The sequence below is a fragment of the Rhinolophus sinicus genome, linkage group LG01, assembly GCF_036562045.2.
Source record: "Rhinolophus sinicus isolate RSC01 linkage group LG01, ASM3656204v1, whole genome shotgun sequence".
Taxonomy (NCBI): domain Eukaryota; kingdom Metazoa; phylum Chordata; class Mammalia; order Chiroptera; family Rhinolophidae; genus Rhinolophus; species Rhinolophus sinicus.
The window spans coordinates 68,413,443-68,435,042 of NC_133751.1; the positions used below are offsets into that span (position 1 = coordinate 68,413,443).

Sequence of the window (21,600 nt, forward strand, 5' to 3'; positions counted from 1 at the left end):
ATAGTAAACCACTTAGAAGAAGCTAATATATAGAACGAAGTCCTGGGTTCTAGTTCCTATTCTGTCATTTACCTTAGCAAAGTAACTTCATTTCCCAGTGGCATTTCCTAATCTGTTAAAATTCCCAGTGGCATTTCCTAATCTGTTAAAATGGGAAAACTCGCCCTATATACACATATCAGATTAAATGATACATACAAATGCCCTCTAACAAGTACAAAGAACATGCAACTCTAAGATATTAGAACTGTATGGTTGTTGCTACATTATAAGTGTCCCAAAATCTATGGTCCTGATTTCCCTTATTTTACCAGTAAAGAAATACAAGCTTATATTAAGTAAAACAAAATATTTACTGGAAAATTCAGCACTTCACTATTTATCATAGTACATCTTTCAGAATAGAAAATACTCATTTCTGAGGCTTCCAAAAAATGGTTCCATGAACAAAGTCTTTAAGAAATATTACTTATCATTCATTATTAAGGCTTAAAAAACACAAGAATTATTACATATTTCAATCTGATGATAGGAAGAGATCCTCCCTTATACAAACATGGCTATGCTTTAAGTTTCTATGATGACATTCACAAATACTTGTGTGTATATATTAGAAAAACTTTGTAGAAGAGTCAGATATACACGAGTAAACCTCAAAGAAGTTTCACAGATTTCTTTCATAGACCTAAAGATATCAGTGCCTACATGGGGAAAAAAAAACCTCAGACAAAATCAAAAGATGAACAAACTGAAAAAACAATTGCAACTCATGACACATAAAAGACTAATTTCAAAGAGCTTTTACAAATCAGTATGAAAAACAACTACTATCCAAAAGGAAAACAGAAGGCACTGTTCAAATGATTAATATACACAGGAAAGATGGTAGTTTACTACTAAGAAAAATAGACTGACTAGGCATCTAATAAAGCAGGAATAACAATATGTTAATTGTCAAATCCAGATGCTGAGTACATCATGGGTGTTCAATGTAACATTCTTTCAACTTTTTTATGTTTGATAATTATAAGAAAGTGTTGAAAAAAGCAGCATTGGTGAAGATGTGGAGAAAAGAAACTCTTGTCTGTTGTTACTCCTTTTAAGGAGCTATCAGAATCTAAAATCTGTATTAATAATTGTATTTTTAGCAATGTTACTTCTAAGAACTTACCTTACAAAAATGTACACACAAATGTGCACACAAAACATGCAAAGAAACAGTGTAAAAATATGTATGAGTATTTTAGTGATAGTTTGTGATAGCAAAAAACTATGAAGTATCCAAGGGTCCACACCAAAACGATGCTGGTTAAATAGATTATGATATAGCCATACAAAGGGACTATGCAGCCATCTAAAAGAAATAGGAAGACTTCCTGTATTAAAACAGTAGGTGAATATGTCCCTTTCTCCTTCTTCTCATAAAAGTAACCACCAAACAAGGAGAACAAGAAATATAGAAACACAAACTCTATCATCAAAAACTATGGGCCATATTTAGGTCCAGAAAAAAATAATGAGGAAAGCCACCTAAATGAGGTAAAAACCAAACAATGGTGTGGGAAGACACCAAGAATTCCCTGAGGCTGCACATCTGAGATTAAGCTCCTGCAAACTAGGAGATACCTCCTGAGGGGCAATACCAAAAATCCTTTGTTTGGGACACTGCAGAAGGAGTAACAGGGCATCAAGGAGAAGCAGGGAGATGGGGACAAATAAAACACAGGTAGAAACTCCTTCGCAGGGAGTAAAAAGTGCGTGAGGCAGGGCGGAAGAGAAAGAAATCATTGTAAGTGGCCTTGCAGCGGCGAATTTTTATTGGCGGGAGAGAGGAAAAGAGTAAAATAACTTACACAACTCCATGCCACAACAAACTTCACAGATTACCATGAAGAATTCCTGCTACCCTGGACCACAGTAATAGCCACCCCTCCCATTTCCTGAAAATGTGAGTAACAGTTATAATAAACATCAGTATAAAAACCAAAAAAGGAAAAAAAATACAAGAAGAAAACGGACAGAAAAGCAGAATAAAATGATGGCTAAGGAACCTGCCAAGGAATAGATGAAAACTGTGACCACAATTAATAAAAGAAAACCGTAATGTATCCTCCCACAAAGTAAAATCTCAAGGAGTATACAGTAAGATCAAAAAGCTGTTTCATGAGCAAGCAGAACTCAACGGAGAGCTGGAAGAAAATGAAGGTTTCATTAGAAATAATAAACACCATTATCTTCTGAACATATGGACAAAAGGCTAAACAAGAAGGATTACAGAGGAAATGGTATATATGGAAACAGATAAAGGGGATCTGGTAGGTCTACTTTGAAGAAGATAACCATAATGGAAGAGATAAAGGTTTGAAACAATTCTCGAAAATTTTCCAAAATAAAAAACATTCACAGATTGAAAGGGTATACTGTCTCAGGAAAAAAATGATCAAAACTGTCAATACTGGCATATATCCTAATACAGTTATGGGCTTTCAAAACTGAAGAGAAATTCCTTGGGGCAAAAAGAAAAGTCATCTAAAAAAGGAAAAAAAGCAGGCCAGCATTCGATGCTAGAATAAAAGTTCTCAAGGAAAGAAATACGATCCAAAAATTTTATACTCAGCCAAATAATTGTTAAAATTTAAAGGCAGCAACAAAACCCAAACTTATAAAGAAACAAGAATTCAGGGGATATAGTTTCCATAAGCCTTTCTTTAAGAAACTTCCAAAAATTTTAGCCAACCACAAAACAAATGTAGAAATTGTAGCCAAAGGACTGCCAGTGAGCACTGACTACATTTTACTGTAGGTCTACAACTAATACACATATATTATATTCCTGGTTGCAGAACAGAATGTGAGTACTAGAAATCCTGAAAGTGTGGAAATAAAAGTATCAAAAGCTGGGATGGAAATGGGAGCAAAGAAGGAAGGTAATATATAAACACACTGATATTCTTATCTTCCATATCCAGCAGTCAAAATAATTCAAAGCTGATAATTCAAGTTATGGGGACACAGGTATATTCAGAGATAGATCAGTGGTAAAAAGTGTAAGGAAAAAAAAATACGGTAGTAGAAGATACATCATTTAATAGTCATTTAAAAGTTTGGGGCAACTCTATAAACGCCCTCTACTGACATATTCTCAAGATGTAATAAGTAAAATATATTTTTTAAAACTACAGATATAGTTTTAGGTATGGAGGTATTTTAGAATGAAAGCAGAGTTCTTAGGAAAGGAAAAAGTTTGGTGCTAGCATTCAACTTAAGAATGGACATTAGGTGCTTTATGCCAATGCATACACTCACCAGTATAAATGGAGGCCTCTCTGGCAGCCACGGGCATGTTGGAGGTATTGGCTACCAAAGCCGTCCTCTTCATAATTGACTCCACCTTACCATCAACTTCCATCGTGAGCTGGAGACAAACCATCTATTAGTGATCCTCTAATTTCTAAACAGAACATTTTAGTCTCTTATTTTACAACTTGACTATATTTAATCTCTCTTCTAATCAGTGTTCCCAAAGTAATATTCCCCATAACCCCAACCTCTTCTCCCTGTCCCACTGTGCTATGAAAAAGACAGCCATTATTTCTACCTCATAAGTGAAATCCATTGTTTTATGGAAAAAGGAATATTACTATAGTAACCTAGATCATATAAAACCTATGTAAAGTTTACGTCTATTGTCTATTTTTATCTTTCTTCCAATAACTGAAAACCACCAGACCACAAAAAGAAACTTTCAAGTATCTGACTGAAAAATTCAAGTTCCTTTCCTGGAATATACAAATTGAATCACAAATATAATTAGAAAGTTCCTTAAAAGATCTTTGACAAATGAGAACATTGCTCCAGATCCAACACAAAGCTTTATTAATTGCCAATGAAAGTTGATCAGTGGTACTTTCTCTAGAATGCTACTTGAAGCTTTATAGATACAGACCTCTGGGAAGTCACGGAGGACTTCAGACATCTCATTTCCTCTTTCACCACATCCTACGTAGATGATTACGTCACTGTTGGAATACTTGGATAGAGACTGAGATATCACTGTCTTTCCACAGCCAAAAGCCCCAGGGATTGCAGTAGTTCCTCCCTGTACACATCTAAACAAAGAAAACAAAGTGTGAATTACTTTACTTGCTAATAAATAAAGTAGGTAACTGACACAGAAATATAAGAAAGAAAGCACTGCAGTATTTTCATATTTCTACATATGCACTTAAAAAGATAAATATACAGATATAGATATAAAAATTCCTCCCCTAATTTGCACCTATACTAGTACCTATACTAGTGTTATGTTTTTTATTATCATTAATCATTTCTAGCATCTTTAATAACTGAAAAAAGTATATTCTACACAGTACCCTAGGAAAAGAGATACAAACACAGTAAGTTAAATAAAATAGTACTAATGAAATGCTGAATGCTTACATAAATTAGTTAATGAAAGGACAGTATAGGAATTAAAGCTAAAATAAAAATATAAACAACTTTTGGAAATTGTCTCCTGAGGCAGAAAAGAAGACCTTAAATTCACATCTTGCTATAAAGGTTAATGAACAAAGATTTTGGTAACGTGTTAAGTTAATCCCCTTTTATTTATCAAATAACTATTTACAGAGTACTTTCTAGGTAGTAAAAACTCTGCTTGGCGATGCTGGAAAGACAACAGTAAAGAAGATAGCTGTATTTCTATACTCACAGAGCTCACATTTCAGTGGGGTAAACTGCAAAGTTTATTAGCAGCCACTTTCAAACTTTCCCTAAAAAGTGGCAGTGGAGAATGAAATCCTCTTAAGGGCAGAGGAAAGGAAATGTTGTGGTATGTATGTGGGGGGAGGGGGGAGGGTCTGAGAAAGAGAAATGAGATATAACACTAAGGGAAATTGCTTTGTAGTATTATGTTTTATCATAAAAACTAACTGAAACATTGCATTCTTAATAACAGACTTTTTCAATATAAAACTAATATGCATTAAAATCTTTTTTCCTCCAAACCTTTTAGTGACTTTGATAAATTCAGAGGACATGTCCATTCATCCTATGGTTTTGTACACCTCCTTACATCACTATTAATCCAGGGAGGGGAAGCGGGGCTGGGTGTGTACCAGTCTGGAAGTTTAGCAATCCAATGTGAAAAGGGCTATCATAGAGAACATCCAAGGCATTGTGGGAATACACAAGAAGGGGTGCAGTCTGACCCTGGATTGGAATGGAGTTAGAAAATTCTTTCTGAAACAAGCTAAGATGGAAAAGGAAATAGAAATTAGCCAGATAAAGGGAAATGACATTCCAAGCAGAGGGAACAGCATGGCCAAACGTTGGGGCAAGATGGAGCACTGCTTGGGAAATGAACAGTTCTTCAGTATGCCTGGAAGATGGTGTATAAGGAAGCAGTTGGGCAGTCAAGGGGCTGAGACAATACTGAAAGGTAAGCAATGGCCAGATCACAGGTGGCTTTGTAAGGAGTTAAGGAGTGTGTATTTGTTTTAAGAATAATGAAGAGCACTGAAGGGTTTCAAGCAAAATAGTGCAGGATCAGATAAGTGTCTTAGGTGGACAGGAAGTCTGATTAAATATAATTATTGGAGGTATTGGAGATGCTTAATTTGGGTCATGGAATAGGGATGAAAGATGCAGATAAATATTTAGGGAACAGAATAAAAAGCACTTGTTCAATAATTAGATGTCGAAGGGTAAGAATAATCCTTGAGACAAGTCACAGATTTTATTAGATTAGGCGTTCACTAGATGGATGATAATGACATTTGGTGAAAGAGGCAACAAAGAAAGATGAGCAAATTTCAAGGAAGGAAGTGGTAATTAAGATTATTTTAGTTTTGAACTGACTTTGAGGCACCTATAGGACATTTAAAAGGACAGGTATAATCAGAAGTGTTTTAGATATGAGTCTGGAACTCGGAAGAGATTTGGGATGATGGAAACAGATTTAGGAATCATTATACATAGATGAATATTTAAGTCATGAGAGTAGATGAAGTCATCTGCAGAGGGTAAGATATATAATGACGAGAGAAGAGGCCCTAAAAAACTCCAAGAAATATCAAAATTAAGGGAGAAGAAACGTGCATTGGAGCATTAGAACTTACGGGCAAAAGCTAACAGGAAAAACAAAGAAATAGGGTGTTTCAAGGAGAATGGAGAAGAAATATCCAAAGTTATAGGAATTAAGAAAACACTAAAACTTATTTATTGAATGATCAGTAGGAGAATAACTGATGCTGTTAATGGAAGTAGTTTCAACGGAATAGTGGAGCCAAGGGCAGAGTAGCGCAGTGAACTAGAGGGGGAAAAGTGGAATGGCTGTGAAGACGAGGAGAAAAGGAGTGGAAGGCAGAAAAGGGAAAAGAGTTGAGGAGGTAGATTTCTTTTTCATTAGATGGGTGATAAAAGGAAGATAACTGATAGAGAGGTCTTTGAGAAGACGTGAGGTGGGATAAGCTCCAGAAAGAGAAAAGGAAGGAATGAATGGGACTGTGTATTACGTCAGCCTGGTAGCAGGAAACTGAAGGAGTTCCAAATCTGATGGCCTCCAATTTCTCTGTGAAGGATCTAGCATGATCATTTGTTGAGAAGGAAGGAGAAGAGTTGAGTTGAAGACGTGAGGCAAGTGGAGAAGTTTCAGATAGGAGAGCAGGGGAATGGTAATTCGGGAAATGCAGAAGGATTGCTACACAGTTGTGAGATGCCAACTTGCACTGATTATTTTATTTTCTTAGCCGCCTGTGAGTAGCCGCCTCGGGAGGAGGAGATAACTGAAATGATTCATAGTTGGAATTTTGCCAGGTGGGTGTGACAGAAGACAAAGGAACAAGAAAATTTAGTAAACTGGAAAACATTCGTAAAAGTGACAAGACTTATTTAGTGGCTAGCAAAGAACAGAGAAACAGGGTGCTGCCTAATAAGGATAAGAGAGTAATAATGAGGACAATTCAGGGAGCAGGTCTGAAGGATAAGAGGTTGATGGTAAGTGGGATATGCATGGGTTTGGTGGTCAGAGGTTGAGGGAGCTACCGTATCATAGCTTCAGTGTTTTCTGTGAATTAAATGAAGTCATCTGTTGAAAGTAAAGCAGAGTATGGTGAAGCCTGAGATTTGAAGAGAAAGGAGGTTTCTGAGTAGTTCTTGAAGAAAATGGCAAAGACCAGACTACAAATTAAGAAAAATTGCTGTGCAGTTTACAGAGCGCAGTTTATTTTAGAACTCATCAATTTACGGTGACAACAATCTACCAATTCTAGGACAACATAAGAAAAATAGTTACATTGTTTTGGCAAAGATTTTCTTCTGGAATTTTTTTTTTCCCTGAGAGTTTTAGAAATAATGTTTTCTTTATGTAACTGTCAAAAAAAATAAATCTTCTTCAATGATTTGATTCTATAATAAACACTGGCAATATACAGATTTAATTCGCAATTACTTCTCTAGATAAAATTTATTACAGGTTTAGCACATAAAAGCTTTATCTAGAAAAAGTGAAACAATAAGCACATACAACAATTCTGAGGAAAAACGGTGGGACACAGCTCAAACTTACGGAAAAAGGGCATCAAGGACTCTCTGGCCAGTCAGCAAAGGATGATTAGCGGGCAGCTTCTCGGTGACAGGCCGCACCTGACGTACAGGCCATACTTGGACCATGCTGAACTTCTCCTTTATACCTTCGAATTCAAGCTCCAAGACAACATCCTAGGAAAATACATCAGGATTTTAAGTACAAACTTATGAGCATTTATCCCTGAAAGTAACCCTAGATTAGATTCTTCCTGAGGGTAGAAAAGTGTTACGTGGAAGTAGGGAGAGAATTTATACTTTCTATTGTAAATCTTTATATTTAGTTCTACTTTTTTTAAATCAGGTGTGTTTATTATTGTTTTAATGCTTAAAAACAGTTTAGGAGTTTTTGAGAAAGAGAATAGAAGAATAGTTAAATAATTGTGTGGATTTACATAGGGAGAAATCCTGAAGGATACAGAAGATACTCTGGGACTGGGGGAGGGAAAAAAATGAATGTTTTCATAATTTATTTTCCATTCTTTATTTTATTTACTTTATTATAATGCTCTTATACTGCTTTAATGAAAAATACTTATCTATTAAAAATATCCTAAAATATTTAATGAAGTTAAATATTTACAAAAACAAAAAGATAATGAGTTAATACTCGAACATTTATGAACATTGAAATGATTTCAACTATTTATAAACAATCCCAAAGTCCACAGACTATAGAAATCTGTAATTTTGTTGATACCAATAAACTACTTCAGGGTGAACCACTTCAGGGTGGTTCTTCCACGTAAGAGTGAATGATTCTCTAAGCTCCTGAGTAAGGCTAGCTGATTGCCCAGAATCCCAGTATTAACTCTTTCCTTCTCTATATGTTATAGAGCACCGACTTATTCTTGTGAAATAATTAGATTATCTTTTATCACATTTTATTGGGAAAAAATTATATACTACAATGGCCTTCTCAATAGTCATCTTCATGTCCACAAAGACTATTACTGGTCTTGTGTATTTGATATGATGTGACTACCAATAACATTAAGGGACTAAGTTTTAAATGGCTCACCCAGAGTAAGAATTCATATAATCCATTATGCAACTAATTATGTGACTGTAGACTGACAATTAAAATCAAAATCTATTCTATGCCTAAAGAATCAGGGCTTTAAATGATGAAGAATAAATTAACAAGGTAGGAAAATGTTATACTGGCTATCTCTCCCTCTTAAAAAAGAAACAGTATGTTCTCTTATTCACCTTCACCTATGAGCCATGGGATGTACAGCATAGAGAATATGTCAATAATATCATAATAACTTTGCACGATGACAGATGGTTACTAGACTTATGGTTGATCATATCATAAGGTACCTAAATGTCGAAATACTATGTTGTACACCTGAAACTAATACAATACTGTATGCCAACTATATTTTAATAATAATAATAAAAATAGTATGTTTTTGTATTCCCAAGCCCAATTTAAAAAAAACTTAAAAGAATAATTATGGAAGTTACTTAAAACCTACATATCAAATAACAATTCTATAACTATTTAGGGCATTAAAACTGGGCAACTAGCAGATATAAGTAGGGCCACTTCATGAGCTAAAGTTTAGATGATACTTACAGAGGTATCATAATTTCCAGGTGGAGCGATGTAAGTTACAGTTCCTCTGTTTCGTGGGGGTAACATGATTTTGTGTCTGATGAGCGAATTCTCAATAACAATTCCATAAATATCTCCACCAGTGATGTGACTACCAACCTAGAGAACAGATGCATTTACTGTTTAATGTTCAAATAAACTTCAATTAGATTCACCCTTGTTATTGTTTAAATAATTTGCCTCACTTATCAATAAAATATACCAGTTCTATAATCTTTCTAGTGGATTTAAACAAAACTTTAAACTATGCTTCTGTGGTCTATTTTTATTTGAACTGAGTACAAAACCATTCACTAAATGTCTACTTCACATTCTTTCACCAACTTTAGAAATCTTGGTTACAAAGACATACCCGTAGATTTTTGCAAGGTGTAAAATCCCATTTGATATCTCTGCTAAGAGCAGACACATTTACTCCTCGGGGAATATAGATACTCTGGGTCTGATTGCTGATATCCGACAAAGGCCTTTGAATACCATCAAAAATGGCCCCCATAATGCCAGGACCAAGCTCTACGGAGAGGGGTTTACCAGTGCGGAGTACAGGATCTCCAACAGACACACCAGCTAGAAACAGTAGTTGAGGAAAACTCACCCTGAAAGTTTAGAGATACTACGAAAAGGAAATACCACAGGTTAACAGGAAATGATACTTAAGGGGCTAAAAACAGAGGTTCTCAAATTTTCTTATTTCACAACATCCTTAGTGTTTTAGTAACTTTTTCAGAGACGTACAATAAAATATATATCTAATAATTCCATTTATTAAATGGTTATGCCCAAACAACTTAATAAATACATATGTTCAAACAACTGAGTAGTATTTTGAAAGTAAAATATACATAAATATTAAATAAAAAAATATTTAAATTACATTCTTAAATATCTTCAATTCTTACAAATGGGATATACACGTCTGTCAGGCACTGAAGAATTTTCAAACCTTGGAATCAGGTTGATTACCTGATCCATATTCATAGTCACATAATCCTTGCTTTTTTACTTTAGCAATCACCAAAAACTCAGTTTCACGAAGACATGACATCATCGACAAGAATATGGTGCAGCTGAGTAACGAAACTACTTATTATCTCAAAATACTAGTCATGGGGTGTCTGACAAGATGTCTAATATTCCTGTGTTAACCTCAAAAATTTAAAATATCCTAGGACACCACATGAGTTTGCTGTACCTGCCTAGAGAGCCTTGGTGCCATTTGGGAAACCACAGAGCTAAAAACAGCAAAAGCCTCTCCTTAACACATTGTTTCAACTATAGGTACTACTGAAGAATATTAGTCTCTTACAAAGTCTACTGGTACCTAACAAAAACTAAAACTCTTAAGAAGATTTGAACAGGAAAGAATAAAACCTACAAATAAGCACACTGAATCCTCCTTGCTCTCATTTGCTTGTTGATAGAAGTAAAATCAGTACACTTTAATTGACAGCAATTTAACAGTATCTATCAAAATTAAAATGCATAAACCTTGATCCAAAAATCCAACTTCTGTGAATTCATACTACAGTTACATTGTAACACTGTTTATATAGTATAATAGTAACAACTAAAATTTCTATCAAGAGATTGAGTAATAAATTATGGTATATTCAGATAATGGAATTCTATGTAGCTATAAAAAAGGAACAGAAGCAGCTTCTATGAACTGCTCTAGAAAGATCTCCAAAATATTTTTTCAGTTTTAATATTTGATCATGAAAATTTTCAAACCATAGCAAATTTGAAAGAATTTTACAGTAAACTCCATTATCGCTACCCTCCAGATTCTATAATACAATTAACATTTTACTATATTTACCACATTTATCTTCCACAATACGTTTATTTTTAAGTGAAAAAATTAAGGTGTAAAACAGTACATATACTATGCTATCTCTTAGGAAATAAGGGAATAAAAACCCATATATATAGATTGGTTCACATATGCAATTAACAAACTAGAAGGACATACAATAAAAAGAACTAATAAAAGTGGCTGTATGCAAGTGTGTGTGTGTGTGTGTGTGTTTTGAAAACTGACCAGATACAGGATGACAAAGGTGGGGATGGTTGTCATTGTATACATGTTCATTTGTTTATTTTAAATCTTTAAACCATGTAAAAGATTAAATAAAAGATAAATAACAATAAAAAAAAGTCCTTTTGACTAGTCATAATTTCATAGATTTTCCATAATTACAAAGACTTCCAATTTTATTTAAAATTTTCAGATGACTGTTCTGAATTAACACCCCAGTACTCAGAGAACAGGTACTGGCAAGACGTATTTCACTATGGCGAAAAAGTTGTACCAAATAAATCTTAAATAGCCAAAGGATTACTGCTGATCTTGAGATCCAATCTAAATAAAATATACAAATGAAGCAAAAAGACAAAAAAAGCATTTCTCTTCACAAGGCTTAACTCTTTATCTCTTTATTTTTTATAGAAAATTGAAAATAAATTCTATGTTTAAAAGCCAAAATATGTAATGGCCGTATGCGATGTCAGAGGGGTTAGATGGGGGGAGGGGGGTTATCACTGTGTGAGGGATATACATGATAAATGTCTATTACATTGTTTCCTACATGATAGAAACCAGTGAAGATTCCGTAATGTTAAAGCTATAATGTAACACATCACCCAGCACTATTTATTAGAATAAAGACAGACAGTGGTGACTGATTTATTTACAGATTTACTATTTTACACAGAAATCATGATTCAAGAATTTTAGCCATACAAATTGATGATGTTAATCTGTTTGTGGCTTCTTCTACAATATGTCTCCCTCTAATTGGTTCCTCCTAAAGTTTGAACTGCTGAAATATTAAAAGTCATAAAAATTCAGAAGATGACACTAATTTCTTAGGAAGAGCACGAATTCCTAGTACCTTTCTCCAATGTACTGTATAAATCAGATTTCTAAACACCAACATTTCACGCCTCTGATAGCCCTGGCTTCTGCTGCTTCTACCTTTGCCATAAATCCTTAAATTCTGACTTGTAGAGAGTAATTAGAAATTGAACCAAAAAGGATACAGGTTTCTTCGTACACCTGGATAGTAGCCATGTCACCCTCCAATCGGATAATCTCTCCAACCAACTCACTGTGGCCCACTCTCACCAGCTCATACATGGCTGCTCCTGCCATGTCACAGGCTGTGACCACTGAAAAGAACAAACAAGTATTTTGATGACTTAAGACTCTGTGAATAGTTATAATTAAAACATTCAATAATTCAATAATGCTGCTGTCCCATATATTCAGAAGAAAAAGAAAACACCCACTATGGAATGTTACATATAGTTCCATAAAAAGTACATTTTTAGCATATGATATAGAGGGAAACAAAATAAATGTTAGGCTAAAGATTATCACTTATACAATATACTCATAATAACGCATAATATAAATATGGGTTTTGATCAACCCAGTGTGCTATAATACATGGAATGTTGGGTTTGGGGACAATTAAAAAAAACTTTAAAATTGGAACAGGAGCTTTAGCCAGTAACATGGTAGAATGCCACACAATTATCAGTTTGCTGTGTTGTCACCATTCCTTTGAAAGGTAATATCTAAAACATCTTTACTTTCTAACACTTTATACCAGTGGTTCTTAAAACTCTTCTGGAACATGGAAGCTTTTCATAAACTAATGATAGTTCTACCTAGAAAAACTCACAGATGCATCTACAAAATTTTTTTCATAGACCGTAGGGATGTTTATAATCAGTTACCAACACTGGGTGAAGTCCTCACTAAGAATCCCTATTTCTTATAAATACCGAGCCAGAATTTATACTTACGATTTTGGACCATGTTGTCTAGTAAGCAAAAATTACTTTTCTGGCAGGGAGGGAAGGTTGCACATTTTCAGATATATGTAGGAATAAACTGATTTTTAATATTTAGCCTTCTGATATAATCAATTAGAACTAAGTATTAGGTAATATTCAAGTGGAAACTATTAAAGTATTGAAATTTCATTAACTTATGTTAGAACAATGAAGATTTACCAATTTCATAAATATTTACTTCTTTATAAAAATTAAGATGCACTGAAACACTGGAAATAACTAAAGTTTAAACCATATTTAATAAATCAAAAAGTATGCCATTTATTTATTATTTTATTAAGTACTTAAGAATTATAAATAGGTTCCAGGAGTAGTTTACTACAAGTTTCAGAAAAATATTTTTACTTAAACTCTTCTGATGGTGTTCTTTTGCCTTTTCCCTAAAAGTTCTTGTGTGCAGCCTATCTTTCCAAAAAACCCTGATGATCATCAAGGGGAAAATTATTTCCCTGACTGGCAAATGAGATCGCAAACAGTGAAATGTATTATTTGCCAATGAGTTCAAGTTCAAACACCAAGTTCTAAGTGGTAGAAGCTTCTCGGAGAGAAATAAGAGGCACAGTAACTGACAGTCTTCATTTGCACAAACACCAAGAAGGGTTATCATCTCTATTGTGATTAGAACCAGAAACAGACTATAGCATAAGTTTTACAAAACGATATAAGAAAAAATGAATTTCCACTAAGAATTATAAATCAATGAGCAGGTTTTTTCTATGGAAACTTAAATCACATTTTGCAGTGGGCTTGTGGAATGACAAAATGGATATCAGAACAAGACTTATTATTTAAAATGCAGTACTTCAAGTTTCGGCAAAATGAACATAAATTTTAAAACTGTTTTCCATTATCAGGGTCATGCCATTAAGACTTCTTTCCTACAGGTAGCTGGTTATGTGATATCTAAAACACCCATTCAGAGGATTTATACATATATGGAAAGAACCCAGGTTGATATTGCTGAGAAATTCTCCGAAAACATTAAAGCTCAAACCGAATTCACAGCTATTTACTGGATGCTTATAATCTGCAAGGTCATTACATACTAAAAGCAACAAACTTTATAGCTTTTTAACCTCAGATTTAACAATAAAAAAATAGGTAAAACTCTCAACAGTGATTGTACATTTACATAATAAACAGTAGCTCAATAATTATCAAATTTAGATAATGAACGCTAGATGAGCCCTTATGATGGAGGTATTACCTCAGTCTTATAGCAGTTATAAAATCTTTTTTTTTTTTAAGTATCAACAGTATTCTTTTTTTTTTTTTTAGATTTTAATGGGGAAGGGGAACAGAACTTTATTGGGGAACAGTGTGTACTTCTAGGATTGTTTCCAAATCAAGTTGTTGTCGTTTCAATCGTAGTTGTGGAGGGTGCAGCTCAGCTCCAGGTCCAGTTGCCGTTGTTAGTTGTAGGGGGCGCAGCCCACCATCCCGTGTGGGAGTTGAACCGGCAACCTTGTGGCTGAGAGGATGCGTTCGAACCAACTGAGCCATCCGGGAGCTCAGCAGCAGCTCAGCTCAGGGTACCGCGTTCAATCTTAGTTGCAGGAGGCGTTGCCCACCGTTCCTTGCGGGAGTCGAGGAATCCAACCGGCAACCTTGTGGTTGAGAGCCCACTGGCCCATGTGGGAATCGAACCAGCAGCCTTAGGAGTTAGGAGCATGAAGCTCTAACCACCTGAGCCACCGGGCCGGCCCAGTTATAAAATCTTTTGAGAACAGAATTTCTGTAGGTGAACAGAAACTTGTGTGTTTCTATCTAAAGCACCTTGAAAAGACATTAATTGAAGTTAGGAATCTTTACCATTCAGATTATTATGTATTAACTTACCAGGTCCTGAGACCCCATGCACATAACCAAATGTGCTTTCTTTATCTTCATCGAGTATTTTGGGTAGCTTGGAGAAATCCATTGTGTTAATTTACCTATGGTTAAAAAAAAAAAAGAAAAAAGAAAATGAAGTTATAATTACAAACTCTAAAGCAAAAGAACCAATATAGGTAGTCAACTCTCATTTTTGGTGTATTCTTGACTTATTACCACTTCTCCAAAGTAAAATATAATATAAAATTCTTAAAATTCGGTTAAACATACCTCATTCCTGGATGCTCCACAGTTATTGATTTTAAGAATTAGATATCCCTATGAAAAGTATTGCACAGAAAATACCAAGGAGTGTAACAAGGTGAAGTCTTTCCATTGGCTTTTCTAGCCCTACATCTTGCCCTCTCCCCCATTATCTCTTGGACCTTTCTCCAATTACTTTTCCCCTTAATCGTTCCGCATATGTACCCTCTGCATATATACACCACCATTTCTCAGAAACACAGACACATTCTGCCTCACAGTCTTGGTACATGTTGCTCCTCTGCCTGGAGTATCGTCTCGCAGATATCTGCTCTTACACTTCCTTCGGTTCTGAACTCAAATGTCTCCTACTCCGTGAGGCCTCTCTGCCCATCTATCTAAAATTACAACATACCTCCCTCCCTCGCTGCTTTATTTTTCACCATCTAACAAATTATATCTTACATTTAATTTTTGTAATGTATTACCAATCTATAAAATTTTTCTGGAAGCACTGTTCTTTTTTTTTTTTAAGCAGAACACAGAGTAGTTTAAGCAATTTCAGTTCAACTTCTTTTCTTTATAGATGGGCAATCTGAAAAACCCAAAGAATGAACTATTCAAGTACAAACAGAAAATTGGTGGCAGATCCCAAAGTACAAAGTTTATTTTTTACTACAGGTCTAACTTAGTAATTATAGACAACTTAACAATGAAGAGACACGTACCTATAAAAAGCTAAATAATGTCCCCAAAACAACCATAAAATAGGGGTCATAGATCAATGAGTAATAAAGTACCAAATAATATAACTTCTTTACTAAAAGTTTAATGATTAGAATGTTTAGGGAAGACATCTTGAAGGTGAGGTAGAATTTGCATAAACTAGGAAAAGAAGGGAAGCAAAGACATTCCAGGTGGGGAAATAACAAGACCAAAAGAAGGGAGATAAAATTTATAACAGCAGTTAAAGACCAGCCTGACAGGAATGAAAGGATTATATTATTAGGCCAATAGTGAGAAATAAGGATGCAAAGATAGAGAGACTTATTTGTGGGTCTTTAAATGAATGCCAAGTGAACTTTATCCTATAAACAATAGGAAATAACTGAAGATTAAGGGAGAACTGCTATGGGAAAAATGATGTTTAATTACTCTAACAGATAGTTATGGCTTGAGTGTCAATGGAATTCAATTTATTAGATGTTCATTGGACTCCCACCAAGGAAAAAGAACTGTGTTAAATATAGGGAATAAAGATTGTGGAAAAAAGAGCTTTCATTGGTTTTAAACAACTGTACTATATAAAGGAAAACGACTTCTGTTTTCAAAATGACCACACACTAAAAACAGAGGAGAACTTGATTTGGATTTGGAAGAAGTGTTAACCAATGTGGATGAAATAGAGGGAACACATAGCTGGAAATAAGTTTTGAGGCTGACTGAGTTGAGTCCAGATAGAAAGAATACTTAAGAGAGGAAAACCAAACCCTCAGCCTTGGGGATTGATTCCAGTGGGAGGAGGAGTGCTTTTCAGCCTTTCTAGAGACACTGAAGGATCACTAGAGAACCATATGTTCCATGGAACACCATCTGTAGCCCACTCACCAAGATATCAGAGAATCAGTGAGGCGAGCGTAACAATGAAGTCATTGACAGAGGAGTTCTGTTGGATACACTGATGCGTCCATCAGAAGGGAGGCGGTGGGCAGGGCTGACAGGGAAGAACTGAGTCATCTTAAGAAACAGGCAAGAGTGGAAACAATTAAAGATTAAAACTGTATGGAGATATGGGAGACCTTACAAAGGAGTCCAATATGATCTAAAGGGCAGGAAAAGTAGCAAGGAGTTAAGGACGGTATCAGTGGTAAGATGGAGGATATCATCAGGTTGGTAATTTATCGATAAAGATGAAGGTAGGGTGTAAGTAATCAGAAATAATGGAATTGAATTAGAAAGAAAAAATAAACCAGATACTACAGTCACAAATATCACAATAAAGAACACAAGGATTCGGGGGTCCTCAGTAGGAAAATTCAATTAGAAGAAGGACAGTTAAGGGACGAAGTAAGGAAAGGGGAAACTGGTTTACCAGGAGTCTCAGCTTCCTAAAGAAGGGGCTGTTGATTAAGGGACTGCAAAAGACTGGGACATAAAAAGACAGAACAAGTTTTTCTAGAAACTACTTAGATAATTGGGGAAAAAAATTAAACATGAACTTTTGGGAAATGGGTTGTGTGTAAAGTCTTCGAAGAAGTAGTAAACAAGCAAATGAGGTCAAATGTTCAACTTCAGAAAAACAAAGATTTTCAAAGTCAAAAGAGAACTCGATGATCATATAGTCTAACTTCCTCCCTAAATAGGGGTATTTCCTCCGGGGCATTCATGATACATGGTCATCCGCCTCTGAAAGTGGAAATGGCATGACATCTTGAATCAGCAGACTTGGGACACATCCTGATTCCACCAGTGACATGCTACAGAAGGTCTTGGTCAAACCAAAATCTCTTATGTTCATTTGAAAAACAGGAATAATGCTACCACCTACCCCAGAGTTGTGATTAAATTACAAATTTGTTAAAATGTTCCTTGTACAATGTAAAATGCTCAGAAAAATTTCATCAGTAATGCTACTATTTAAACAGGGGCTCAATTTTTAAAAACCCTGCTATTTTTAGAAATCTCCTCTTAGAGAATTAGGTTGTATCTGATCTAAATCACCTTCCCAAATTCTACCCTCTGGCCCTGTTTCTTCCAACTACTGTAGCCACAGGGCAATTATGTTCCCTCTCTAAGCAAATTCTCTTTAGTGCCTTTAACTGTCCCTCAAAGGATTACCTTTTTTCAGATCCTTTACTTCAAAGGCTACCCTTTTCTGGAGGTATTTCACGATGTCAACATTTCTTTTAAAACAAAATAGAAACAGTATTCTAGATGTAAGTACTGCAAGTGTCACTTCATCTGATCTTTATATTGAGAGACAGAGACCAAGGCTTTGAATCAGACAGATTGAGTTTAAATTTATAAATTGTGTCCTTGGGCAAATCAAATTTTCAACCTTATAAGCCTGTTTCATCTGTAAAATCTAATGAGGTCGTTAGGCACCTAACAGTAAGCCCAACAGAAAAGTAATACTCAAGACTACTAACATAATTCTGTTAACGTAAGCTAAGGCTGCCTAACTTCTATAAAGTACCTAATATATTCTTATTGTCTTGTTACTTGAACCAAATCTAGTCACTTGGCTAGTTTTTTTCTCAGCTAATATGTGTATTTTACTGTAATTTTATTTTCTAAAACTAAATAGAATTTTTTAAAGCATCAATGATGTGCCAGGTGCTGAATGGCAGTTTGACACAATAATGGACTAAGACACAATCTTTACCCCAAGGAGCTTCTGGACTGGTGGGATGAAAAGACAAACTGGTAGTTACGATAAGGTGACTCACGTACTGTCACAGGAGCACTGCAGGCTGCATCAAGCACAGGCGTCTACCCCAGACCTGGGCAGGACAAGAGACTGAGACAAGGCTAAGCTGAGACTTGAAAGATGAACAAGGAGACAGACATTCAAGTCCACAGCAGAGCTTCCTTAAAGATGGTTCAAATCTGCTAGGGTACATGAAGGTGTTCTAGCAAGTTCATGAGGCAATAATGGTGTCTTTCCTGATTTTTTAAAAATATAAGTATTTATCATATTTTGCCATGTATAACACACACCCATGTTTTGGGCCCAAATTTTCAGGGGGAAAAATCTTTTAATTTTTTAATTCAAATTTTTATTTGTTTACATTTAGGTACTTGTTTTTCGTATTATAAAGGAATTTTAGCATTTATTTTTTAACATATTATGGTACAAAAAATTTTGTATAACAAATGATTACAAACCACAAGAACAGATACAAGGTACAAGAAATTTTATGTACCGATAACAGATTTACGATATTTATGCATCATAGAAGGCCAAGAACTCTTCGTCATTGCAAGTTTGCCATAAGTTCAACAAAATCAATTATCGTCTTCCAGGGTGTCATTTTGCATACAGATATCATTATTCTTCTAGAGTTATACTTTTAACTCATGAGCATAAATAAAAGAATTAAAAACATCTATATAGATACGGGATCAGTACTACCCACGTATAATGCGCATCCTTATTTTTCCCTCACAAATTTGTGCCAAAAAGTGCACATTATACATGGCAAAGTATGGTACATACTCTCCTTTTAAAACAACAGTGAGCACCTCCAAATGTATGAGCAATGGTTAGTAGAAAGCGATGAGATAAAATAAGAAAATTATGAAAACACCAGTTTTTCAAGTATGAAACAAAAGAATTCTATGCAATTTTGTTCGGCTCCAGCAACATGAACCTATACACTTGGTGTGCCCCTGCCTGAAATGTTTTTCCTCACTCCGAGGAAATAGTCCCCCTCCTCCCACTGTCATCCTCAATTCTCTTACTCTGCTTTTCCTCATAGCACTAATAGCTACCTAAAAGAACATAGTTATTCTTTTTAATTTACCGGTTTCCTGTCTGTATCACTCCACAGGATACAAGCTTCATGAGGGTAAAGAAAATAGTGTCTGAGCAAAGGAAATAAGTACTCAGTGAATAGTTACTAAATAACCTCAGATCCCCCAATACCACTCCATTTAACCAAAAGGGAAACTAAAGAATGGAGATTTAAGTAACTTGGCCCAAGATCACAAAACTAGCAAGTAGAAAAGGTGAGCTTCACACCTCGGCAGTCTGACTGCAAAGCCTGTAACGGGGCTGCTTCCTCAGTTTGCAGCGAAAACAACCCTGTAAGGGACAGAGGACACCATTCTCTGCCTCAAGGCAGCAGTTGTATCAGATTGGACATGGTCGTGCAGCACCCAGAGTCCCCTTCCTAGGACAGGGGGTGTGGTCAGGGACAGCAAGCAGCTGTCAGCCCTGCAGGGGAGGCTTCAGAAGCAGGGACACTGAGTCACATTCAGTCCTTCACCAGGCACCGCACCTCGTGACCGAGTGCAGGTGTGAAGGCCCAGCCACGGGAGCCTCACGTGGGCACCACCACAAGCCATCCTGCACTTTTCATTACCAGGTCGGCTGAGGTTTGGTTGGACTTGCATTGCATTTCAACTTCTTCCTCTGCCCAACTCTGCTTCTGCCCACTTCCTTTCACACACGTTGATCCCTAACAAACATCTTATACATCAAACGCTTTCTTGGCATCTGCTTCCGGAGGACCCAAAATAAATAATAAACATACTGAACAATTAATCCCAGAATAAATAAAACTTAAGACTCACACTTGAACCCCTACAATTTTTGGCCTGTTTTCTTAATTATCTTATAGTTAGTTATTTTGTGAAATGGGAAAAGAAATACAAAAGTAGGTTTAGAAAGCAGGGCACTTAGGGCAATGCTCAGGCTACATCAAGCAAATAACACCAAGGTCAGGTCCTGATACAACCAAAACCTTCGTTTCTACAAAAACCTTGCTCCTTGTCCTTCAAATCTTAGACGGAGCTCATCATCAGTAGTTACAGGAAAAGAAGTTTCAACTCATAAGAGTTTAACTTCTAAAGTACTATTTTCTGATAGAATTGGAAAATATGGTTTCTTAGGTCCAGGAGGTTCAGGTTCCAACCTCTTGACAGTGAAACACTTAGAGAAACTTCCAAGGATTGGTCCCAGGTAATAAGCTCTCTGAACATTCAATTCTGTGGTTCCCACAGCACTGATATAAGGGTTTCTGTTGTACTTCTAAAGTTTTTTTCACCAAAGCACCCCAACTGCAGAAAAACAAGTAAACACTGAATTGAATAAATCACCTCCCCCAACCCTTCTCTTCAGAATCATGACCCAGAATAGGATGTTATATAGCAGTCTACTGCAAGCAGGGAAATTTCTTTGTACGCTCTTGTATAGTCTCTTAAATCCAAACACGTTCTGCACTCCACTTCATCATATACAATGTCTGTTTTACAAGAAAGATTTGTGTGCTTCCTCCCCACAAATAAAATTAAAATGATTTATTAGGTAGGCATTATATTGACTTAACCACTGAATTGGGCTAAGATATAGCAGTTTGATAACCACAGTCACATAATAATTTGTATCCGTTAACCACCCTTTGTTGTTATTCATGCAAATAGTAAAACTAAAAATACCCCACTAAAAACTTCTGCTTCACTCTTAAATGCTTATGCTTCAATGAGAAGAAGCATAGGATTTTAAAGATACTAAGAAAGCAAACTCCTAAAACATTTTAACTTGCAAAAAGCAAATTATATTGCAAGCTAGATAATATGGAAAGTTAATCTTATCCTAAAGCTCCATAAGGTCCCAAACTATCATACGATTTAATGCTAAATAAAGTTTTATATGGTATTTAATAACTCCTTCCGAACATAATATACAGCTATTCTTATTGCTCTCGATCATTTAATAAAAGCATACT

General features: G+C 35.5%; 1 protein-coding gene across 2 annotated transcripts in view; it reads right to left on the minus strand.

Moving 5' to 3' along the window:
• The window catches only part of ATP6V1A (ATPase H+ transporting V1 subunit A), a 50,895-nt gene that overhangs the window by 11,414 nt on the left and 17,881 nt on the right, over nucleotides 1–21,600 (minus strand). For both annotated transcript variants that reach the window (XM_019734820.2, XM_074331756.1), the window contains 7 exons: nucleotides 14,912–15,006; nucleotides 12,251–12,379; nucleotides 9,561–9,775; nucleotides 9,170–9,307; nucleotides 7,568–7,719; nucleotides 3,947–4,109; nucleotides 3,307–3,415 (listed from right to left, as the gene is read on the minus strand). In XM_019734820.2, coding sequence (XP_019590379.1) covers nucleotides 3,307–3,415; nucleotides 3,947–4,109; nucleotides 7,568–7,719; nucleotides 9,170–9,307; nucleotides 9,561–9,775; nucleotides 12,251–12,379; nucleotides 14,912–14,993 — 988 coding nt within the window. In that variant the 5' untranslated portion in view covers nucleotides 14,994–15,006. The remainder of the gene's footprint in view (nucleotides 1–3,306; nucleotides 3,416–3,946; nucleotides 4,110–7,567; nucleotides 7,720–9,169; nucleotides 9,308–9,560; nucleotides 9,776–12,250; nucleotides 12,380–14,911; nucleotides 15,007–21,600) is intronic.